Source organism: Anas acuta, chromosome 17 (genome assembly GCF_963932015.1).
Source record: "Anas acuta chromosome 17, bAnaAcu1.1, whole genome shotgun sequence".
Classification (NCBI taxonomy): Eukaryota; Metazoa; Chordata; class Aves; order Anseriformes; family Anatidae; genus Anas; species Anas acuta.
The window spans coordinates 2,856,484-2,881,543 of record NC_088995.1 but is presented as its reverse complement, the minus strand read 5'-3'; the positions used below and the strand labels follow the sequence as shown (position 1 = coordinate 2,881,543).

Below are 25,060 nucleotides of genomic sequence, written 5' to 3'. Positions count from 1 at the left end.
ATTTCAACATTAATATAAAATTTTGCAAACTGTTACATTAAAAAAAATGATTCCTAGTAAGAATCACTTCCCTACTTCACTCTCTTGTGATGTGTAAAACCTTGGGGGATTACAGAGCTGCAGCGAGTCATCATTACTTGTTCTTTCATGACAGAAGTAAATGGGACATCTAGCATTAATAGATTTAAATCTTTTAATGCTTCTTTGGCACAATCCAGAGGCTCAGCAAGGGCAAGATTTTTATTAATAGAACCTCTACAAATGCCACTCGTCAGCCACACAGTAGCAGCTGGGGTTCTGTTCTTAAACTGTTTTTTATGCAGTCAAGTCCCCTGCTTAAAAACAATTTATGTGGTTACAATTTAGACATGATAAACTGATCTCAAATCACATGTTACAAATATGAATCATCAAGATCTGCCCAAGCTAAGGCGGGAGTGGCAACTGCAGCTGTCAGCACAGTCACCAGATCTCAGCTCTGTTAGGCCCACGTTGCTCCCTAAAACATCTGTGCTGGGGAGGATTTCTTGTCACAAGTCCTCACCAGAGCTAAAAGAGAAACTCTAGGTTTTGCTTGTTTTTTTCTCATCTGTGGGACAGAGCTGTTATGTCACTTACAGCAACTGCATGAGGAGCTCTCATGTTTTAGCGTGAGATCATTAACAAAATACCTGCGTATACTTCGGTACTGCAGGGATGACTCTCTGAATCAACTGAGTTTAAGTGACATAAAAGTTTATAAAAAACAAGGTGTCTTAAGGTGTCTTAAAGAAATCTCTTTAATGAGAAATGTGGGATACGTGCCACTTCTACCACTGATAGGAGAAAAGAAAGCTTTCCAACTGTCTTCTCAAGTGCGTTGGCTAAAATTGCAGGCTATTGTTGGGAAAAAATATATATATATTAATACAATATCTTTTATTAAAACACTTGTAAAGTTAATAGTCTATCAGAAGCTTCTCGAGAAACATAAATGCTTCCAAGAAGAGACAACCTGAGTTTGAACGAAAGCATGGGAACAGAGCAAATCCAGGAGCTGGCTCCACTCTTGTTGCTGGAGCTGCCAAGACTGTGACATTCTGGTGGCAATAACATACATTTGTTGGACTCAGTTCTTCCATGAGCCCTGCTCCAAAAATAGATCCAGCCTGCACAAATTATTAGAGACTCTACGCAACCTTTTGTATGAGTAAATTGGGTTTGTGGTCAAAATCTATTTTCAGCCACTTTTGTCCATCCCTCCTTTTGGCAGCAGCCTCTCTTGTTCCTGCTTGTTCCTGGCTCTGCGTGCTCTTATGTAAAGCTTGCCTCAAGGCTTTTTTTTTTTTTTTAGTGAAATATTTTTGGTTGCAAGCTTTTGGTTATTATACACCGTTCTTTATTTTTATTTTTTGACACACCCCATTCCTAGCACAGATAAAGCAAGAGGTCCTTGGAAGCCAGCCGAAACTGGATTTTTAAATAATAAAATTCCTCAGTTCTTAAAGACTGTGGCAGGGGCGAGAAACCAGCCTCTTCCTCCACCCCACGACCACTAAAAGGACAGCCCGAGGCAGCGAGGTCCGTGTGGCATCGGGCAACCTCCGCCTCACGGCCCCGTCACCTCACAGCCGGGCCGTGTCCGCCCTTTTCCCCGCTGAGGGGCGGTCCCGTTCCCGCTCAACCCCCGCCCCCGCCCAGCTGGCTGCGCTTCCTCTTCTCCTATTGGCTCTTCCAGCTAGCTGTCAGGGGAACGACGGCCAATGGGGTGCGGCGTGGTGGTTAGGCCCGCCCTCCGTGAGGCGGCCCGCTGGAGAGCGGCGCAGGGCCGGGGGCGGCGCCCGGCTGAGGCGGCGGCGGCGGCGCGGGGCGGCCATGAAGGTGACGGCGGCGCCTCCGGCCGGGGCGCGGCTCTGTCCGCGCTGGGGGGATGAAGGGAGGGAGAAAGGGGGCGACGTGGTGTTTGCTGGGGCCAGGATCGGGACTTTGGTGGGCTGGGTGGCGCCTCCCCACTCCCCTCACGCCGCCCGGCCCGCCCTCAGGGCTCCCGGGGGGATACTGAGGGGATCTGGGCCGGGCCCCGCCTCGCTGAGGGGCCTCCGCTGGCTGAGCGGCCTGGAGAGGGCCTGGGGATGCTGCCTGAGGCCGAGCTCAGGCTCCACACGGCGACTGGTGGGGCTGTGAGGGGCCTGGAGGAGGCTGGAAGGGGTGACAGGGGCTGACGGGGTGACAGGGGGTGTTGGGGGCTCCCCACAGCCGCCTCCTCGCTGCCGTTGTGGTGCCTTTAGGCCAGGGCTGTGGGGTGCCGTTCACAGCACTCCCACTTCAGTGGGGTTTTGAGGGGAGCCTGATAAAGCTCGGCCTGGTCTCAGGTGTTAAACCGAGGAGCTGCATGGATTTCAATATTTTGAAATTAATGAAATTTGGGCTTCAACAGAAAGCCTTCCTGTCACCCTGTGCTTGGTGTGCTGGCGCTGACACCGCCTGATACCAAGTCCTGCTGGCACAGATGTGCGAGGAGCAGGCGGGCAGCCTCCCAGCTCCTTGGTGGATGGCAGTGCCTGTCAGGTTACTAAAGGCACTTAAAGTCAAAGAAAAAAAAAAAGACTGGAGGAATTCAAACACTTTTTTTTACCCAAATAGGATGTACGTATAGTATGGAGAGAAAAGATAACTGATGGCAGTGTGAGAAGAGAATAAGGAAGTGGTGGCTGGTGTAGCTGCAAAGGCTCTTGCTGCAGAAATTGGCTAGGTTTTAATTAGTTCTCAAGAGAGGGAGTTTTTTGTTTCAGTGTGTCTCATTTGTGTCTTGTATTGGTGCTTTTCAGCATGCTCTCATTTCTTTTACAGAGTATTATGAAGAGTCTAGACTCTGTAATTGAATTATTGCTTAATGGCATTAGTGCTTAGAAAGAATCCACAGCTGACTTAGGTTAAGGAGAAAATTAACGATGCCGTGTTGCCTCACCTTTCAGCTGCACAAGCACACGCTTGAAGAAAATGTAATGAGATTTTTCCATTTGATACATACAATCTTCATGTATCAAAAGTGGTTAATGAACTTCCTAAGTAGGTATTTATTTAGTGTGGATGGTGATGTCTGATCAGTTGTTAGAAGCTCCTGAATAAAGTTTAAGAAGCAAGTGTGTTAGCGCCTTGTTGTGTGTGCTGCTGCCAGGGCCCTCTGAAGAGGCAGTAGTCCTTTAAGGGAGCGAGTTGAATTCTGACATGCTTCTGGGTCACTGGTTTTTATCTTTGTGCTAATTTGCCTGCAGCTATTTATAAAATATTTTTTAAACTATGAAGCTAACTCATCAATTTTTAAGGATATGTGAAGAATTAGTTGTGTTTCTATAACTGACAACTTTCCTTTAAGGTGAGGAAGAACACTTTTCAAAGACCAGCTTTTAGACTGAGAGAGCTCCGAGTTTTACGTCCTTAGTTTGAAGAATGCAGTCCTGAGGAGTTATTTAACTCTTGCCTAATAAGCTAGGATAATTATGCGTGATTAGTTTTGTATAGGAGTGCACATTGACCTTTCCATTCTTTGTCATTGAGAAGCAGAAGGCAAGTCTTAGCCTGATTGCTTCATGATTATCACGAAGGTCTGAGCACATGTCAGACGGGGTGAACTCTGCACGCCGCGTGCTGCTGCTACCTGTGTCTAGTTTGGGGTCAGGGGTCGTGGGAGTTCACCCTCCTTGAGCTTTGCTCACAGCTGTCTTAGGAAGATTGTCTCCTGGTTGGGAGGGGTTTTTGTCACACCCGGGGTGGCCTTTGCTCTCGAAATACCTGTAACCTTGGACTGGTGAATCCAATCCGTTGCATATGCATTTGATGTTCTTACTGCTCACAGTGTTACCTGTTGTACAGCCTAGAAGCGAAATGATCGACCACGTGGGGTGTTCTGCTCGTATTGCAGCACTTGTAATGTCAGCTTACAGAAGTAAAAGCAAAGCACGAGGTTTGTGTACATTGGAGAGATACTTTTGATGTTCCATACATAAGGCAGTTACACGACAGTGGTGTAGTACAGCATGTTTAGTCCTATGGCCTTGTGTCTTGTTTCCCACTAAACCAGAGGACTCCTTTCTTGCCTTTAATGCTTAGTCGTTTGAGAAAGGCGTCCTGGTGTATTGCCAGTTGTTGCGTTAACTTCCCACAAATGTGACAGGACAGTGTTCAGCCAGGGGAACTAAGCACCTGAGTGTAGAAATCAGTGGAGTTACTAGAAGAGCACTGCCATTACTGAGCTGACGTGCACGTTCTGGTTGGTTTAGCTTTTGCAGCAAGAACTACAAAGCTTAAAACCACTAACTTTGTGTCTTTGTGCTTGGGGAGGGAGGGGAAGGAGGGAGGGAGTTGCTGTCCTGGAATAAAAACCAGAACAACTTTTACCAGAATAGTTAAAAACTATGTTTGGAAAGTTATACTGCTCGGCTTCCTTCCAAAAAGAACCCAGCATGCTTCTGGTTGCTTGTTGTTGTTCAGGAGGTTTCAGTGAGCCACACGGCAGTAATTAAACGTGTGACCTGAGCAACATGGGTTCCAAATTCTGGCGTAAACTAGAATGAGCACTTTGATAGAGAATCTAGTGCTAGAGGCTTCCAAGGAGAAAGGAGTAGCAAAGAGCTCCACAGATCTACTTTATTTTTCTAGAGTTAAGATAGTAGAGTATGATTCAAAACTGAACTGAAGTTATTGTGGAATAAGGTGATTCATAGTTACTTTAATTTTCTTAAATTTTCTATAAGACAACAGAACAGCAAGTCCAGGGAGGGCTGGAAGATACTTCCCTCAGAGAAATTAGAGCAGAACTAGTTTTGCATAAAGCTTGGTTAGTTTGAAGAAGCAGAAATGTTTCCTTAGAGTTTTGCTGTGAGTCATATAAGAACTGAATTACTTCTGGAGAAGATCCCACGGGGGACAGCTCTGCTCTAATTATGATAAACTGTTGTATTGTTGGCTTGTCCTTTCAGGTCATGGTCCTCACCTAAGACTAGCTGTTAGCCTCTTCCTTCTTTGTTCTGCTCTTGCATTACCTCCTCAAATTCCTTACCCTTTTTGTGCAGAACTCTGCTAGAAAAGGAGTTGTGAAAGGCAGCGCGTCTCAGAAGCAAATCTTACCTACTTTGGTTTGCAGCTGGGAAGTAGAGATTACTGGGCTGTGCAGATGTTTGTGCACTGAATTCCTCGTGCTCTGGGAATTCGCACAACATGCTTTTGGGATGATGACAGATGGAGTGGCTCTTCAGTAGCAACTCACATGTGACGTGGGCTTTAAGATATTAATTTTTCTTTGCTCTATGGATGTTTGCAGGCGGGAGCTACTTCCATGTGGGCTTCCTGCTGTGGATTGCTGAATGAAGTCATGGGTACTGGAGCTGTCCGTGGCCAACAGTCTGGCTTTGCGGGAGGCGCTGGGCCCTTCAGGTTTGCACCAAATACAGACTTCTCGGCATACCCGTCTCCAGCTGCAGCAGGTGCTAACATAGTTTGCAAAGCCTGTGGACTTTCCTTCTCAGTTTTTAGGAAAAAAGTGAGTATATTTCCTGTTACACAACATTGTTTACTAATATGAACTAATCTGTAGGCATATTGTGATATGAATATATTGGATCTTATTTCCTTAGTTGAGGAAGCCCAAGGCAGATAGCCAGGGAGGGTGAAAGTGCCTTGTTCTGAGGCTACAGGAAATTAATGTCAGACAGGATTAGAAGCTAAGAGGTCTGATGGTCATTAGTCGGGTACATGTTGGATCTGGACGGATGTGAAAATTAGTTGATTCTAACTTGTAAGATATGTGCCTTAATTTCAGAATCCTGAATAGTAAGGCAAATCTGGTTTTGAAGGTAACACCAAACATAAAAGCGGGGAGCTGAGATGAACAAACTGGAGGATGGAAAAGCTAAAAACTCAGTTTAGCGTCACAGCTTCTTCCTGTGAAATCCTGGCATGATTCTCCTTGTTTCTTAAACAGGCTTAGTTCTACTAAATGCTCTTGCACTCCAGCAGCCTCTTGCTTAATTTGGAGCCAAGTTGGAGGGTTAGTGAAGTTTCCAGATAAATAAAGTTGAGATTGTTGGTAATACCTTTACCTGTGATGGCCATCCAGCAGTGTTATCTTGTCCACTTTGTGACCTAATTCTCTGCAGCTCATCTGGAGAAACCTAAAGACTCTTCCTCCAGTTTCTGTTCTGTTTCCCCTTTCCTGTGTGTCCTGTTTCTCCATGAGCCCCATTGTTTGCATGCAAGCATGCTGTGGGAGTAAAGGTTGTGTAGGGTCATTTTCCAGAGCTAATGTTAATTTACAGAAAACTCTGGGGATGAGTTTGTGTTTGTTCACAGTGCATCCACGGTGAACCATGTAAAATTGCAGCTGGAAGTTCAATTGGAGCTTTTGTATGTTGCGGCCAGCCTTTCGAGCACAGTTCTCTGCAGAAATGACATCTGAGTGCTTGCAGACTATTTACCTACAGCCTGATTTGTCACGTTTAAGGCCTACATACAGCTCATTGAATCAAGTGAAGAAGAAGAATGCTCTTTAAAGTTTGGGGATTATACTGGCTTTTAGACTTGTGAAAAGAGCAGTGGTGGTATATTCAAAATTATTGTAACATACCATAACATGGATTAGCTTTCAACTTCATTTATTTTGTAAACTAAAATGTGAATACTTTATTTGGTTATTTATTCATAATGTTTTTACTTATCAAAATCTCAAGTCAGTGTGTGGTAGTGCTACAAAAGCAACAGACCAACTTGGAACACCTGCAGAACTATTTGACAGGGCAATTGCTAGACTTAGATCCTAAAACTGATGTATGTCAAAATTGGTGGAAAGACGAATAATAAATTATGGAGTCTGGAAAAAGAAAGAAAAGGGTTATAGGCTTGTCTTCTATGAAACAGCTGAATGTTTTTTTTTTTCCTCTTTCTTCTTAGCATGTGTGTTGTGACTGCAAGAAGGATTTTTGCTCGGTTTGTTCAGTCTCGCAAGAGAATCTCAGAAGGTGTTCTACTTGTCACTTGCTGCAAGAAACAGCATTTCAGCGACCTCAGTTAATGCGACTCAAAGTAAAGGATCTGCGTCAGTACCTTATTCTCAGAAACATACCCACAGATACGTGCAGAGAGAAAGAAGACTTGGTGGATCTTGTGCTGTGCCATCATGGGTTAGGTCCTGGGGAGGATACGGACGCTGGTAGCTTGCGCTCATCACGGTCACAGACTTCTGGGTTTTTTACTCATCCATTTTCTATGTCTGTATCGGTGTCTTCTCAAGGAGAACTTGCAAACAGAAGGGGAAGCACAGGAAATGGAACACCTTTACGGGTACAATAACTAGAATGTGTTTTATGTGTGTTTTTGTAATGGATACGCATCATGTTAAAAGAAAACAAAAGACCAACTGGTACAGTTGGGGGTGGCTGGAAGAATGCCTCTTGTGTTTCTGGCCTGAACATGGAAGATTATTAGATCAGATTGCTGGCTTAGATCATAGGGTTGACTTAAATTGGTAATGATTAGTAGCAATTGAACTTCAAAATGTCTTTGTCATCTGTGATTAGTTTGGCAGAAAGGAAGATATTTTAGAAGGGATCATGTGTGTTTTTTTTTAAATCCTGATTAATTTCGTTTTGTACACAGGGACAAACTGAAACATCTTCTATAAATAACGAAGAAGAAGAAAGTGCTGAGGAGCAGGTAAGACAAGAACTATGCAAAGAATACATTTTTGGCCTGTGATACCATAAAGTGTTTAGATCTCTGTCACTGTTCAGTATCATGTCCTAGTTCTTCCAACATTAGCTCTGTCTAGTAACGTGTATCTGTAAATACTTGCTCTAAAAAGAATACAACTTCAGTCGAGCTGCTGCAGCTTAACGTAGTTTCTTGTGGTAAGATGGAAAAACCTGGAGCTTTGAACTTACCAGGACATTTAAAAACATGTAGTTGCTGTGTTTCAGACTCCTGGGTTGTCAAGAAAACGAGCAAGGGCATCTTTGTCTGATATTTCAAGTCTGGAAGACATTGAAGGCTTGACTGTTCGGCAGTTGAAGGAAATACTCGCGTGTAACTTTGTCAACTACTCAGGATGCTGTGAGAAATGGGAACTTGTGGAAAAAGTGAGCAGGCTATACAGAGAGAGCGAGGAAAACCACAAGACACGTAGGTTGATATTTAACTCTCTCCTTTCTTTCCTGGGTTTCAGTAGCTGGTTCTGCCAACAGACTTGGTATTTAACCTGGTCTGCCTTTCTGGAACAACTGACAATGTGTCTTCATAGTTCGAGCTGCATCTAGGAGAGCTGAATGTGGTACTAGTGTGTAAAGCTTTTCAGGATTCATGCCTTTTTTTTTTTTTTTTTTTAAGACAGCTTTGGAAAATAAGAGAGCTCAGCTTTCACAGGGAAGGTAAAATTGCACAACAGAGAACTAGTTTCTCAGAGAACGTGAAACTTGGCACCTCCACATCCTTTATTAGGTTTCACAAGGCATTAACAAGAGAGCTTCTCTGTAGCTGTCAACAGACCAAAGCAATTCAGGTCTTTTGCTGTGGTACAGCATTAAAAGCTACAGTGGCAAAAGTCCAAGTTCAAGTGGTTTGGTCTCAATCCATGCTTTGATGATAAGGTGCTCCTGTGGCTGCAGCTCAGTGACTGATATTCTAACCTCTGTTCCACTCAACAATTGGAGTCTTTCACTTGCATGATTGTAGTATAGCTACAGTCTGATTTCTGTTAACAAAGTGTGCTCTGAGAAACAACTTCTTGAGACACCACTGGCTTGAAAAATTCCTGCCTGGCTCTTCATTCCTGCATCCACCAGTCAGGTTGTAAGGAAGAGGGGACAGCAGCGAGCAGCTTGCTAGCCTGGGGCTGCTTCACAGCCAGGTGCTGCCAGCTGCTGTGCTGTGGTGGCTGCAGTAGTCAGGTGTGAAATAATCAGCTCATCAGGGTGGAGAAGTATGATTCTGAAGGTGATGGCTGCTCAGTTCTTTGGTGGTACTGCTAATGAATGTCAAAGCATGGCTCAAATGAGACCCTCAGTCTGGTGATTAAACTAGAATTGAAAACCTGTCTGAAATCGAGTGTTAAACTTCATTTTTTTTCAGTATAGTCTGACAGAACACAGTTACTGAGATGTCTGTTTGCAGTGAAACTTGACAGGCTTTGTTCAATTCTGCCATCTTCACAGCTTACTCATGCTTCTGGTTTCTTGGTTCACTTTATTCTGTATTACTCTGTATAATCACAAGGAAAGTATTCTGCCAAGTGAGGTGAGCTCAGCAATGGAAAAGCATCATGCTCTGAATTTTAAATACTGTCATTAGATGCTCAGTTGAGAATCAGACGTTCATGCAGAGGTTAAGGAATAGAAATTCTTAGCTCTCAATTAGAACAGTTCTAAGCATGGAGCAGCACAACTTGATGCTAAACTAATGGTGTTTTAGCTGTTGCCTGGGCTAGAACTTAAAAGGATTTTCAGGGCCTGAATATGTGACCTCTCTCTCTGTTGCTTTTCAGAGGGTGAGAAGATGCAGCTGAACGATAATGACGACAACTTGTGCCGGATCTGCATGGATGCAGTGATCGACTGCGTCCTGCTGGAGTGTGGCCACATGGTCACATGCACAAAGTGCGGCAAGAGAATGAGCGAGTGCCCCATCTGCCGACAGTACGTTGTGCGGGCTGTGCATGTGTTCAAATCATAAACAAAGACCAAAAGTGGATGGTATGGTCATCCCACCAGGATTTCTGGGGGCAGGAGTGCTGACCCTTGGGGCATATGTCAGCTTTTTAGTTCTCAAAATAACCACAACAGTCTGAACATCAGGATACAGAAGTTTATGAACCACTTTTCTACAGCATACTGTCATGGTTGGGCAGGACCAGCCGATGCCTGTGTGTACAGTAATAGAGCTGCCTGACTTACCTTCTAAACCTGCAAACTGTCCGAGTCAAACTGTTTACAGCAGTTCTTGCTCTCTTCTGAAGAATACCACCCCTAGTTATCGCATTCAGTACTCAGCAAGTGGTTGCAGAAAACACCTTTGCTTGACCAAATTAGTGTTAGGTTGTCTAGCCTGTTAAAAGCAACAACTTTATCAGTTGAATATTCAGCTCTTATGTAATTAAATATAGAATGTAACTGTTCCAGCACTGTTCCTGCAACAGTGGTAACAGTATAAAGACTGTAGAAAGCACTGCCATTAACTGTACCTGCACAGAAGTCCTTAAGCAATCTATTTTCTGGTGATTGCTTCGCTCAGAATGTCTGACATTACCAGCGTATTGTCTTGGCCATTCTTTGTAAGTGTGCAAAAAAAGCTGTCATTATGTAGGGCTCTATTATGTGGTGTCCAAATACTAAGTTTTTTTTTTTGTTGTTTAGTTTTTAGTTTAGGAATAAAGTATTTTTTTAAAAAGGGGGTAGAGTAAACCATATTCTCGTGGTTCTTAATCCACTCATGCCTATTGTAACTATTAACTTACAGGTGATGATTGTATTTCATGTGCCGACAAGCTGATATTACTGTGAATACTAATCAGGGTCATGAAACTACTTGCTGCTAACATGTGGAATGTACGGTATTACTAACCTTAAATGGGAAGGGTTTTATTAAGGATAGGGGGAAGGAAGCCTGGTGTTTGTTTAAAACCTCACACTCATGGACTTCAACCAAGGCTGCGGCACCAGTAACCACGCTTCCGATCAGCTGCTGCCTGACCTGTGTTGCTGTCAGCCCTTGGCCCGGGTTCTAGCAGGGCTCTGTGCCATCGTGGTGGGGTAAGTGTGCTCTTGGAGCAAATGTTTTGACGGTGCCTGTGGGGTATCTGTGACAGCCTTCTTAGGGAAAATAGCTGCAAAAATCACTAGAATTGTGGGGACAGGATACCTAAGCATGGCCATGCTGGCACTTAACAGAGTAAGTTCATGCTCCAAAAAGCTGAGGAAAGAACCTAAAGCCACAGTTTTGTCTTTAAATTTCCCCCATGCTAGAAAAGTAATGGATACGAAGATGTTTTGCCATGGATATAGTATCTAATAATTCTTACCTCTGCTACCTTGCCTGTCATTCTTGCTCTCGTCTTTTACGTGGCTGGCTTGAAAAAGAGAAAGTAGCTCCTCCTTAAATTAAAATATGCAGCTTAAAGACACTGCTGGTTATTTTTCAGAAGGGAGCAAACCTCTCAATGGCTTTATTTTTTAGAAGTAACTTTTTAATGATACTTAATTCCTGGAGTCTCTGTTCAATGGGTAAGCTAATGAAGACAGACTTACTATATATGTTATTTCCATGCTGATCATTAGCCACACAAGTTCAATAAAGATTTGTGATGGGCTTTCTCAGCCTCTGGCTCTTTTCTTAACCAGCCGCAGGAGGTGTTGGAGAGTCAGCTTGCGCTTTAACAGTCTTTTACAGGTACGTACTGTGGCAGACACCAGCTTGAAGAAGGTACATGTATTCTATTTTCCCTCAGTAATAAGGTACCGGAATAGGCCACCGTAGAGGCACAGGCCAAAGCCTGGTTGTAATGTGTCAGAAGTCAGGGCTTTCACCAAGGCTGCAAGCAGTTACCTTCTCAGTGTGCAGAACCAGGACTTGGCTGTGTTACACTACACACGGCAAACCACACACCCAGGCAATTTTCTCTGCTCTAAGTCTTGCTCAGTACAATTACTTTCCCTGGCTCTGCACAACACATGAAAGAGAAGTCAACAAGTCCCATTTCTCAGCAAGAAGTTCCTCTACTTGCTCTCTTTGCTCAATTGCACTAATTACAAGCACTCCCCACCCCTGAAGTCCCCACAACTTCCCCACCGGCAATCCCAACTTGGAACAAAAGCCCTCAGAGCCAGTGTCTGTTTTTGTACAATTGTTTATACAAATTCAACAAAGGTAAAACTGCATCAGGAAGGTCTACGAAAACAACACCTTACAACAATGGCACTTATGAATGCAGAATTTTACAATCAGGAAATAACCATGTTATAAACCTTAAATGAGAACTCAACTCACACTTCAAAGAAAGAGAGACTACGTTTGACCATTTATTCTACTGCTGGACTCACTGTATAAATTAATTTTATATTGAGTACAAGAGCTCATGCTACAGAGTGAAACCCTCCTATGTGCAAAAGCTGAAATTGGAATTTTTAAAATTTTGAGAAAAAGGTGATTTCTATACAGATAAAACTTGGCAAAGTGTTTTACTTCAACTATAATTTACACCTTATTTCCACAACATGCTTATGTCACTTCTGAAGTATACAAAGCAGGATATAAACTTCCATTAAAACATGCTTTAAGTTGAAAGTATTAACCTACTTTTCCTGACCTGGGCACGTTTGTAGATAGATACTGTCTACGAAGTATAGGTTAAGTTCTCTCCTACCATAAGTAAAGATAAAAATTGGCAATCAAAACCGAAACACTGGTAATGCATTCAAACATTGCATAAATAATTTTTAAACAATTTTTGTACAAAAATAGTTCTGCATAATGTAAGATGTAACAAAACAAAATGTGTTAAGAAGGCAGAAATGCAGTGCGTGGTCCACTTTAATGACACCAACTTTTTTTTTTGTTGTTTTAAGAAATGAAAAGCAGAAATCAAATTTACACTACCAAGCACATGCTGTGGTACTTTAAATAACAGTATTTCTTGGAGATCAGTCTTCTTCCGGGTGTGAACAATTATCATCAATAACAGTCGCCTTATGAATTTGCATAAGAGCCAGTGCAGGACATCCCAGGTAGACTGAATTAGTGGCACAAGTTGAAATTCTTAACATGGGTAGTTTAACGTTGTTCTCTCCTCGACAAGAGTTGTAAAATCCAATTGCGGCATCTTCCAATATTCCAAGTTCCCAATTGAAAATAAAATCCCTACATGTTCTTAGTCCCGTCCCTCCCCCCACCCCGCCCCAGTATTTACACAGGTCCTTTAACTAACTCAGTTTTTGCAGAAGTTTTTCTTCCACTTGCCCAAACTGAACACTTACTGACATCTCTGCTATGAACTGCTCACAGCCTTCTTTTGTCACTTGCTTGCAGTACCTCAAGTCGATCTGGCAGATGTTTCCACAACGTTTGAAGTAAGACAGGCACTGGTCAGTAACCTTATTGCAGTCTGCCAAAAAAAAAAAAGAGGGGAGAGAAATAAATGTAACAGCGTGTCTTGGTTTGTTCTTCAGCACAAGGACAATTCAACCTGACCGCAGTAAGGCCCGTTCTGCTCCTGTGCTGTGCTGACACCAAAATCACCCCAACCAGCCCGGCTGCCGTGCTCTGATCCCTGAGATTCTGTTGTGTAACTGATGAGATAAAGCAGAGCACCAGCTGCACAGAGCGGCAGCGTTTGTAAATCCCACGAGGAGGAGGATGAGCGAGGTAACAGCACGTGGCTCCCACCAGGGAGGGGCTGTTGCACATCAGCCAGAGGAGGGAGGGCCCTGGGAAAGCTGGGCAGCTGCGGGATTATTTACACCGGCAGCACAGAAATGGAGCGCTGGTGGGGCTGTTACACAGGGGGCATGGATAGAGGTAGCTGGGGAAAACCACTTTCACTGGTGAGTATTTCACACAGGTCTAACAGCGATGAGCCATTCCCATCCTCCCCTCCCCTGAGTTCATGCTGCGTACCTGATAAATTAATTTCTGTTAACGAATCCCGCGTGGTGGTTCCAACTGCGGTCAGCAGGTTAATAGACTGATCTGTCACGTGATTACAGTAACTGAGATTGAGTTTGGAGAGCAGAGGCATGTGCCTTATGATCAGCCGCAAAGACGCATCGGTAATATCCAGGCCGGCCAGGCGCAGCTCAACTATGTTCCGTAGCTTACTCCGGTTGTCGATCTGACCTGGAAAGCAGGAGAGGCAGGTCACTCCTCTGAGCCTCGCGCCGCATCGCGAACATCTGCACGTCTCTAGGAAATGCACTGTGACACACAACACTGCTGCCCTAAGTTAACTTCAGATGCTTTTGCCTGTCTGTTGCTTTGGAGGGGACATCAGCAGGAACACTTGTCTATTTTTGGCACAGGCACGTGGGCAAAAACCACCTCCTGATTTTAAAACAAAAAGGGATAAAAGTAACTGCAGGGGCCCAGCGGAATTACAAGTCGGGAATAAGCAGTAGGCTGTGCAGTGCATGCCAGAAAGCAGATCTGATTTGCTCAAAATTTCACCTGAGCTGAAATCCGGGCGAATGTGGCATGACCCACAGAACTGCTCCTTCCCTGAACTGGAAGAAAGTGTTTCCATACTCTCTAAAGTACACCCGTTGCAGCCTGAAGAGAAGAAAGTCAGACAGAAAACCAGCACAGTGGCTCAGATGACTGCTCAGCAGTCAGAACATCACTCAATACCCAGCGGCTTCCAGCGAGGTGTTGCGAGTCACTACTGAACCACCTCAAGCAGAGCCCAGAACCCCGCCGGTGCTAGCTGCAGGGCTTCCTGCACACCCCCTGCAGGTGGGACTAGCAGCAGAACGTGCCACAGAGCAGATGGGACAGGCCTCCCGCGCTCCCCCCGCCTGTTACCTGGCCGGTTATCTGTGGGTGGCGACAAGAGGTCTCTCATTTGGGCGTCTTTCAGGCCTTCTGCCCACTGCACATCCAGAGTTCGGAGTAAAGGACAGCTGGAACTACAAAGTGCTGACACTGCTATCCATGAGCACCCTGATAACAGCAGGTCTCGAAGACCTGCAGATACAGAAGAAATTGGAGCATGTGGCCTACCCAGAGAGGCGTGCACGGTGGTCTGCTATCCCTAGCAGGCTGGGGTGAGCCCAGTGCTGCTCTGAAACGATCCCAGCACTCCAGGGCAAGCAGGGACCCTGTGAGCCTCCTCCTGCCCAGCCCTCCCTCCCACCCTCCTCCTGCAACTTCGTTCCTGTGGCGGAGAACAGTTCTGCAGCAGCCCTCAGCCGCACGCTTCGCTGATCAAGTCAGCACAGGCACTCCCCCCAGCAATGTTACCCATAGACTGAGACCTGCCTCAAATTACTCTACCTACAACGCCAAGTAGTCACAACATAACTATTTTTTGGGCTCATTTTAACATGTTGATGCTTCATCCCTACGTATCTATTCCTCGCATCAGATAAGAGGGATCCCGCCAGCCATCCCTCAGAGATTGCAGGTTAGATACAAACAGGTTTGCCAGATTTGGTGAAAAGTGATCAAGAAAACGTCACTTACCTGGCAGTCTGTTGATAAGCCAGCTCAGCTGCTTTTTAGATATATTTGTCCAGCTAAGATCAAGGGTTACAGGCTGTCTCCTAATAATGCCACTAAGCATAAGTGGAGTGATGGATTTACAATGGTTTAAATCTATTTTGGTCCATAATCTTTTGTCACAGCACCTACCCAAAAAGAAAAAAGCCAACAGCGCTTTAATTTGGCACTCGTTTTCATTTGTGTGAGACTTTAAAAGGTGTCATTGAACGGGAGGGAAAACTACAGCATTTAATGGGAAATAGCCAAAATACGGCTCAGTGGTGCTAATATGAGCACGCAAATAGAAACAATGCTATATAGGTTTGAAGTTTCTCCATCAAATGTATCATGCAATAAAGTATGGAATTATTTCTACAGAATTACAAGTGTCAGCAACTTAAAAAACTCATTCTAAGTCATCACTTTGTTTATTAAAATCCATCTCCTAGCCTGAACATAAGCACCTTCTTTCTTATCTTTCGAATAAAAAGACTGGTTAGAAGTTACTGTTCTGATTTTCCTTGCACTTTCCACCTAAACCCAGTGAATTTTATAAAACAGATCCCCCTCTCCTGGTTCTGTGGTTTTGCATTATTGCCATCTAGATGGCTTCTGCATTTTGTCACTTTCTGGTTCTCTAAGGGCCACCAACAAGAAACCCGTACGGGTTTGCGAGACTCCAAGTTTTCTTGAATCTTCCACTAGAAAATACTGCGCTTAAGTGGAAAAAGTGTCTAACACCTTTCTGTGGCACCAAGAAACCCAGGGAGGGGGGGCTCCATGGGCATCACCTTGCACGAAATTATCGACCTTTTTGGTGTTTACCATGTTTGTTGCTGCACTGTGCTACCAAGGAGCCTCTGTCTGATTTGCCCACCTGTGTGCACACCACAGCCCAATCTCAGATGACAGACAAAAAGGTATTTTACTGCAAGTTCAGTGAAACATTTAAACCTGTCCACTGATGCTTCCTGCTGTGGTACAGTCACTGACTGTTAATTTTTACACTCCGGTGCCCCGAGCACCCAACAGACACACTGTAAGTAAAGGCGATGATGAAGGATTCCTCCACCAGCTCTGCTGGTAGAGAATCAGCAAAGGGAATCGCTCTTTGTGTACCCTCTACAGGGCAACGATCAGAACGGACCTTCTGGGGGAACACTGAGGGCACCGGGAGATCCTCACTGTATCTCAACAGATATTTAATGGCTGAGCTGCAAAAACAACTGTGCTAGCAGCGAGCAGCTCCTGGGGCACAATGACACCAAGGCTTAGCATGACCCAGGCTGGCTGTTCCAGCATGCGGAACATTGCGGTGTCTCTGTACGGAACAGCCTGCTCTGGGGGCTACAGCTCCAGCAGCCCGGTGCACAAACACAAAACTCCCACCAGAAGTGCCAGTAACTGCTGCTTCTGAGAGAGCACCAGAAGAAGACAAGCTACTTCTTCAGATGCTGCTGGGCACCCTTTCCCCTTGTGCTCAGCAGAGCTTCAGTAATAACCTGCACAGCTCTCCAGGTGGACGTTATCACTGCCAGTCACCCACCTCCCATCAGACCCAGCTCGGTTCCCCCGCTCCTTACCATCTGTTCCAGGTCTTGCAAACTCTCATACAGATGCACAAGTCTCTATGACTGAGGTAGCTAAAGACAGCCATCCAGACTTCCCGCTGCATCACGTGGGCTGCCCCGTCATCCAGGGGGAGCGAGTCCGGAGGGGGGCTGATGGGAGGCGGCCGGATAACGTGCCGCTCCATCTGAATGCATTTGGGAGGAGAGAGCGAAGGCGGGGGCCGGGTTATTCCCCGAGGGGTGCTTCGCAGGCTGGGGATGAGCTGGTGCCTCAGCTCCCGGGGAGTCCCGTTCAAACCCTTGTTGAACCTATGGAGTCTCTCGCTGTTGCTCAAAGCGCGCTTTGGCTCCTCGTTTTCACTCTCCGGTTCGGATTTGATGGGTTGGTGATTCTCATTGGCAAGGCTGTTCTCGGTTTTTTGGATCTCCTGGTTGAGCTCCTTGCTGAGCTCCTTGCTCAGTTCCTTATTGGGAAGCCGCCTTTTCCGTCTCATCTTGAACTTCTTCTTGTCCCTGGACTCGGCGCCCTCCGTGCTGGGACCCGCGGTGGGCGAGCTGGAGCGCGACTGGTCGCTGTCCTTGGACCTGGGGGGTGCTTCAGGCAGCTCATCCTCCGGCTCCTGCTTGAGGCGCCGCAGGGGTTTGATCATGGCAGCTCGGTCATCTGAAGCCTTCCACGATCGCCGCTGAAAAGGAAGAGACAAGGGCTGACTATTTGAGCAAGAAGGTGCCCGGCAACACTCGGCAACGCTGATGCTCTACAGGGCAGCCGTGCCCGGGGGGCCGGGCTGCCTGCCAGCACAGCGCCCTCCTGTCCCAGCACATGGGCACATTCGCCGGCCAAAGGTATCAAGTTCAAGTGCCATCACAGGGATGAGGAGGCCAGCTATGGGCTCTCCAGACTCCGAGGGAGCGATAAACGCCTTGATTCAGCATGCACAATCCTGCAGATTTAAGGGCCTTATCGTTACACACCAGACAATTTACATACACAAGATGAACAGCGTACGATAGACAGTTTGTTTTTTTCCCCCAACGGGCCAGAAGAAACCAGGCTCGGGACGCGTTCATTGGGCAAAGCTCCCACTGTCAACACTGTCTGACACACGTGGGTGCCCAATGGCCAGAAGTTGAATTTCTGAAAGCTCCTGGATTGCCATCCCCGGCTCGCACTGTGGCTGTGCTCCTGTTGTGGCCTTTACTGCTGGATACTCACAGCCTCGGTCAACCACACTTTAGCTGCCCCTTTATATCCTACTGAACTCGGTTCATCTTCTCAAGCTTCCCCCACCTCCGGTGCATGCAGAACAGGGGATGCGACTGACAGCTCTGACACTGCTAGGCGGACGGGACCTCACGCTGCCATGATCTCCGACGCAACGCGGGTTCACGAGGGCTGGCTGGTGCCTTCTTCCCTGCCCTGGTCACTGTTCGTAAAAGCGAACCGCGCTTCGCTCGCTTGCTTTAATCTAGTCTCTCCTGGATGCACACCGGATGGAAATGTAGGAGATGGATCAGCCAAAAGCAAGGAAGACTTCAAGAGTAATTGATCGCTGCATGCAAGAAGAAGCTAGCAACTGTTAAAATGAAACAGATTTAATGAGAAGAGATCAGGACTGACAAGGAAAGGAGAACTGCTGTGAACACGCTCGCTGTATCGGAATGCCTATCCCTTTGCAATGAACTACTGGGATCAAGTCAGTGATCTGCTCCTGTGTTCCAGACTGCAGAGAAAGCTGATCACCCTGTCCTTAAACACATTATAAAGGAAGAGGTCGCAGAACGTTAATGACAGGTTAGAAGAAAAGAAGTAAACCATCAGACTACTGCCGGCTTGCAGCATCCTTCGCGCAGGGTACTGATGAGCGCATAACTTAAAGGTATCAGAGTCCTGTTATCACAGCAGAGTGTGAGAGGTGAATCAATATTGTGCCAGCGGGGGGCTTCATGAGTGTGCTGTGACACAGACTGCTGGGGGGGTGCATGGCAAGGGCAGGGCTCAGCCACGCAGGGGGAGCAAAACATCAGTACAGAAACAGGATTTCATTCCTTGGTGTCATCAAAACACAGCTTTCAACTGTGTTTTAATACAGGACACAAACCCAGGACATACAGAACCAGACACTGCAGCTAACTATTCTGGAGCGTAAAGGCTTGCAAGAGAGAGACTCTGTAACTTCAAGATGTACATGGCATAACAAAGATGCCTGCTGTGACATAAAGACATGGCTGATGAACTGGCTCACCACTCGGCTCATGTGAGAAGGATGAAAAGGGATTGAGAACACATCTTTTAAAAAGGCAAAGCACCTTCTTCCTGAAGAGTTTCTCTTCTTGTCCAAGTTTTAGCTGTTGGAAGAAAGACAAGTAAAAGCCCCCAAACAGGACATTTGTTCTGCTGTCTGTTGAAGGTTTGGTGACCAGCAATGCCTTCCTCACACGCTGGGGGGCTTTCACGGAGCAATTCAAGCCATCCATAAACACTCCAGTGAGTCCGCAGGGATGGGAAAAGGAAATCATGGCCAGAAAGCAGATGTGCATAACCTGGTGTCATGAATTTTGCTCTCCCACTCCACCAAAGCACCAACAATCCCTGTATTTACTGTACCGTAGCATTCCCTCTGCCAAGCCGTGAGGGGCAGACCGACTACCAAGTCCTAGCGAACTACACGAGCAGTACAAAACCTGCTACTGATCCTGATGTTAAAGCCATCTGATGATTAGTGAAAGAAGTGAAATCTAGGTCCTCAATTCTATCTCTGCAAACCAGCATTTCTGTATGTCCTTATTAGTGTGTTTTGTAATCCACATGACAATTCGGAGCGTCCCTGCCTGGCCCAAGAGCATTGACTTTTAAATTCAGGGAAGAAGCTCTGCCTACAATGCTGCTGTGAGCAGCTCCTCCTCTCTGCAGGCTACAGAAGGTGTCATTTCTAAAGGTCCTCTGATCAGTTACGAGCATTGTACATCTGTGAATCAGCCACAAAACATGCTGCCACACGCCACCAAGTGGCTAAAGATGAAAAGGCTTCCATAAAAAATTGATTTTCACCTTGATCCTACTCCAAGCATCTTGTAGTGACTTTTTAGTTAAAGTGGGTTTTCCAGTACTTTGAATAAACCAACAGCCACAGCCCAGTGTTTTCAGCCTCTGAATGTCAACCCGAGCTTCACCATTCAAACTACTGTCCTGTTAGACTAGCAGTTTTCAGGGCGGAAGGTAAAACATCGCCGTTTCTTTTTGTAGCAATCTGGGATTTCAAGACGAGGTACAAGCCAGAAGGCAAGAGACATCAGCCCCAACCAGCCCACGCGCATCTGCGTACGTACATAAGGGTGTTTTGTCATACCCGTTTTCTCATAGAGGGTTCCTGGGGTTTCTCAAATTTCCTTTTCCTCCGCAGATGTACTTCGTCTGACTTTCTCCTCAGTATTGAGTCAACTTGAGTCTTTTTGGAATGTTCCTCAGATTTCCGCCTGGGAGTTTCTTCACAGTCCCCTTTCCGTTTTGCAGCATCTGTTACTTCCTTATTGTCTCTGTTCATTTTCTGTTCCTTCAGCAATGAGCCTGGGAGATTTGATGCGTATTTGAATCCTGGTCCGCGCTTTTGCTTGTACGCCAAAGAGACACAAAACACAAACAAACTTTATATCTCATGCCTTTCTCAGCTATTTATGTAAGTTGTCTCCAGCACTGGTGGCTTGATCACTTTGTAACAGACAAAAGCATTAACAAGGAGTTACAGAAGTAGTTTCAACCTTTAAGAAGTTCTTATACACACTTGCAGTGTTTCAGTTTACAAAAAAAATAAAAAAACAGAACACAAAAAAAGAAAACAAACAACACTTCGGGTTTTGCCTATTTTTTTCCCTTTTACAAAATCCAGAGAAGTATTTTCATCTTAGAAATTAACATGCAGCAATGCACAGAACTAACCTACATTCTCCCCAGATTTTGGGTGAAGCACATGGGAGAAAAATAAAGAAAACAACTGGGGAACAAACAGAAAGCCAAGAGCTTATTTCCTTTGACTCAACTGAATTAGACACAAAAACAAAAGCTGGTACTGGGCGAAATTGTATCTACAAGCCAGAGGGAATAGCTTGAGATTTTGTAGGTCGTTCCAGCACCACTTATCCCCATTAAACTCACTTTTCCAGTTTTCCCTGCATGGTTGCACTTTGGACACTCCCAGCAGTTCGGCAGCTCATCGTTAACCACACCATCTGATTCCTTCACCTGGTGAAAGAGAGGCACAACTCAATTCACAGCAAGCCACAGGAAGCTGCAAAAGTCTACAGGCAGAATCATTCAGAGGCATCTCTTACAGCTCTTCATTTTTCTCTGAGCGACTGCTGCCCTCCTGATGGCTACAGAAAAGAAACCCCGATCACCACAGGTGCTGGTGCTGAGCACAGCCTCAGTCCCACAAAACCACCCTCGTGGTAACACCGATGGGAGGCAAGCGTGCTGGTCAACTTGGTACGTGACACGGGGTTCAGGTTTGGGGTTTTGTGAAGGTCAAGGGCCATCCTAATTAACACTGGGTATGTTCTGCTCTTGCAAAAATATTAAAAAAAAAAAAAAAAAGCAAAAACAGAAAACAAAACACAAAGCTCCCCCCAAGAAGGGCTGTAACTGTGCCATCTCCAAAGGCCTCCCACTTTGACGCGAAAAGCTCAGGCCCCATCCCATGTCCCCCCCCCCACCCCGAAGTGAGGCACAGCCTGAGCTTTTCATAGGAAGGGATTTTTCCCATACACACGTTCTCACATATATTAATACTGGCAGGCATTTTTAGAAGCAGAGCACCCTGCACTGTAATCAAGTGTTCCTTGAAATATTTTTCTTTATGGCCGGAGCTCACAGCCCCGTGCACCCATCCCCCAAGCTCATGTGCCAGTAAAAACGCTGGTTGCCAAGTCAGCTGGAGAACAGGCACACTTATTCAGAAGACTGGACACATGAAATCATTTTCAGGGCTCCTCACCCCCCAGTTATCCAGCTAGCATGAGGAAGAGAAGCTCTTACTGCTCGGCTACCCCTGCGGGACAGGGACATTTTGCATTTCGCATCGCAGCCGAAAGCAGAGGGCTGCAAAGCTGCTTTCTGCCTCTCCACACGGGAGCCCTCGTTACTCTCCAAACAGGAGATCGGTGGCTTGAAGAGAAATTTCTGTGAATGAAACTGAGGAGGAACAGTACAGCTAGGCTAAAAGCACCTCCACACAAACACATATGCTCACTGATGGCACATTCACATCTCAAGGATTTCGATATATATTTAGACAAAAGCCTTGAGGGGAAAAAGGAAAGATGGTTTCGTGGCTGTAGTAGCATGTTTTTGTTGTCTACAGTCAAGACAAACAGCTGGGCATCGGCAGCACAGTAGCAGGAGACTGCTGCTGAAACAGGCAGGGGCAAAGATCTGCAGATTTTTCTTGTTTCTGAAACATTTCCTCCTCCCAGCTGGGTGAAAACGTGCTGGCTGTGCAGGAGCGAGCCCCGCTTTTAGGGAACTGCTTCCTCCAGTCCCCGAGCCAGACAGCAGCTCTGCTAGTTTCACCATCCAGCAAGACTGATGACATGTCAGTCTCTCTCAGCAAGTCTTTTGGAGTTAATAAACGAGTAAATGAAGTGGGCAGAATTTAAATACTGGTTTTATCACAACTGTGCGCCTTTGAACCTTCTTTCCCATGGTAGGTGTAAGATACTCCAGGAGCTGTTGTATACATCTCTGCCTCGGGGGAACAATCCCTGGCCCAAGCCCAAGTTGGGAACAAGTTATTTCCCGCACCGAATATAGAACAAATGCTACCAAAGGGAAAGCATTACAGCTCCGTCCCTTCTGTGAAGTTGAAGGAACTGAACAGATGTGAGGAACTGTAAGCAAACTAATTAGGCACACACAAACCTGCCACCGAATCTGTCCCAAGCCTCCTAGGCTGGGTGGGAGCCAGTTGGGTGTTTGCTACCACCAGCAGGTGGGCGTCTGAGCCCCGGCGGGAGGCAGCCTCAGGACTGTACCTGCAGCACGAGGGTGGAGGTTCAGGAAGCCTCAGCGTGAGCCTGCCCTGCCGGGAGGGCTGCCTTTTGAGAAGTAAAGTACCCTGGGATGTTGGTCTGGTATCGCTGAGCGAGAACCCTGACTCCTGGCAGTGCCAAGACTGAAATAACCCAGGCACGGACACACCTGGGCTGAAGACAGGGGCAGAAATGCAGCTGTGCTGGAAAAGGACTTTATTTTTCACTTACTCTTTCTGCTTTTCTGTCAATACAACTAAAATATCCCCTGTTTTCCATCGTTATCACTACATTTACATAAGATGAAAAAGAAGAGGATCTGACTGGGAAAACGAACCCCTTTTCCTTAAGGAAACGGCATCAGACACTGCACTTGGGTCACCCGTGCTAACCAGCGTTACTAGTAACAGGACTTGCAGCAAGAGAAACCCATCAATACTGGTTCAATTCGAATGCTCTGCTCCAGTGAAAGGCAATATCCCTCTGAAAAGCTCAGCAGCTTCCTCTGGAAGCAGCGCTGTGCTGGGGGAAGGCTTGCCAACATGATTTTCCTAAGAAGCTGTTCAGCAGAACGAGCACTCACGTTGGTGTTGTGTTTTCCAAGAAAAGCAGCAGTGTGTCGGAAAGCACCCCGTGCCACTCCTCAGGACATGCCACAACCTGGCTGCCCTTCACACAGCTCCTACACAGGTGTGTAACGTGCCCTGTGCTAGCGGGGCACCCGCAGGAGCTCCTCGAGGCTGCGAGTGTGGCAGAGCACGGATGCACCCCAGCTACCTTCATGAAATGCTTCGGGTTGGAAGGAACCTTAAGGATCATTTAATTCTTAAAGATCAGCTATAAAAGCCCCTCCAGAAGCTAGCATTAAAGCTAGCTCAAGTATTAGGCACCAGCACACAACAGACGCAGCAGATGCCCTACGAGGCCACCCCCTGACACTGTTTTTTCCTGGAGAAAACCCACCACGAACACGTAAAGCCAAAGGGGGAAGCTGGAACAGGACAGAGCAAGCTACCCACGAGCAGCCCAGTGCACGTGCCCGAGCCCTGGAGATGCATCCCGGAGAGGATTCTCTCTGCAGGGGAGCAAGGCAGGGAGGGAGGCTCACTCCTCCCCTCCCTGCCCAATTTCTGCTGGTTTCCCCCAAAAGTACGTTTGCTGGAGACAATCCCCACAGTTCACAAGTCTTCCTGCTGCCTTCTTTCTGAGCAGGCCAGGAGGGGATCTCCTCTCGGTAGGCACCCACAGCAGCTGCCCTGGGGCCACGTTTGTTTTCAAAGGTGCTTCCCACAAGGGCTGTTTATGGGACTCTGTCCACGGGGCTTTTAAGCCCACATCAGGGGGCAGCACATAAATAAAGCACCGGGCTCTTGTCTCACAGAAAACTACGGAACCCAGGAACAAAGAGCAAGGAGGGAACCAAGGAAAAGGTCCTGTTTGCTTTTTGCTGTTCTCCTCTCGCCTTCCAAGGTGATTCTGAAATCCTCCTGGAGCCCTTTTGTTTGGGTATCTGACCACCACCACTATCCCACTGTTCCAGCTCAACAGAAGCACCGAGTAATTAAAAAAACAAGACACGCTGCAAGTCTCCCACCGTTTCATTTTCAGCAATACCTCGAGCAACATTGTTCCTAGTTACCAAAACATCACTCGGAACATCACATATGCATAAAGGAACAAACAGCACTTGCTTGAGTTCACAGATCTGACCCACATCCTGTGCAACCAGTCCCAGATGTGGTACGGTGAGAGGAAACCACGCTTGAACTGCCACTAGACAACAATCCCAGCCTCTGGACCCAGCCAAAAAGTGTAACTGGCACTGCAAGGAGAGGGAAGGGGGGTGTGGAGCACTCTGAGGGGGGCTGGAGTAGGAAAGCAGCAGCTGCAAGGCAGAACCGGGGCACCCTGAGAAAGGAGCAGCTCCTTCCCTCACTTCCTCACCCCCCTGAAGCTTTGTTTTAAGCAAGCAAAGCTCCCCAAGTCCTCAAGTGGCAGGAGCTGTGGGTATCAAAGCTACCTGCTTTCTGCTCTAGGGACACACGGGTTGGTTGGTGAATCTCAGCACACGGTGCAGGAACAGTGAAAGGCACGGAGAGCAGCACCCCGGGCCTGCACGAGGAACGCGCCTCCCCTCCCGGAGATCCCCGGGGGCCCAAGGCTGCTTCGTGGGGCACGGTATGTCAGAGCACATTTGCTTTGGCAAATCACTTTAACCATAAACAAATCAGCAACAGGAAATGGCTGAGCAGCCG

At 46.5% G+C, this 25,060-nt stretch overlaps 2 protein-coding genes across 22 annotated transcripts in view; one reads left to right on the top strand and one right to left on the bottom strand.

Moving 5' to 3' along the window:
• The first annotated feature begins 1,735 nt into the window (after positions 1-1,735).
• RNF34 (ring finger protein 34) lies at positions 1,736-11,329 on the top strand. 2 transcript variants are annotated; one of them, XM_068653970.1, is made up of 6 exons: positions 1,736-1,860; positions 5,300-5,518; positions 6,925-7,314; positions 7,630-7,686; positions 7,950-8,151; positions 9,509-11,329. In XM_068653970.1, exons 1-6 carry the CDS (start codon positions 1,855-1,857, stop codon positions 9,694-9,696), a joined length of 1,062 nt encoding a protein of 353 aa, XP_068510071.1. In that variant the 5' UTR covers positions 1,736-1,854; the 3' UTR covers positions 9,697-11,329. The 2 variants fall into 2 exon arrangements, with proteins under 2 accessions (XP_068510071.1, XP_068510072.1); XM_068653971.1 differs by lacking the exon at positions 1,736-1,860 and adding an exon at positions 3,466-3,943.
• Positions 11,330-11,848: 519 nt separating this feature from the next.
• Positions 11,849-25,060, bottom strand: part of KDM2B (lysine demethylase 2B) — a 101,359-nt gene continuing 88,147 nt past the window's right edge. For 11 of the 20 annotated variants that reach the window (XM_068653937.1, XM_068653940.1, XM_068653933.1 and 8 more), the window contains 8 exons: positions 20,935-21,021; positions 20,132-20,401; positions 16,794-17,467; positions 15,193-15,356; positions 14,533-14,694; positions 14,179-14,280; positions 13,633-13,851; positions 11,849-13,120 (listed from right to left, as the gene is read on the bottom strand). In XM_068653937.1, the coding sequence (XP_068510038.1) occupies positions 12,939-13,120; positions 13,633-13,851; positions 14,179-14,280; positions 14,533-14,694; positions 15,193-15,356; positions 16,794-17,467; positions 20,132-20,401; positions 20,935-21,021 (1,860 nt within the window). In that variant the 3' untranslated portion in view covers positions 11,849-12,938. The other 9 variants (XM_068653938.1, XM_068653941.1, XM_068653934.1 and 6 more) reach the window with 6 other exon arrangements.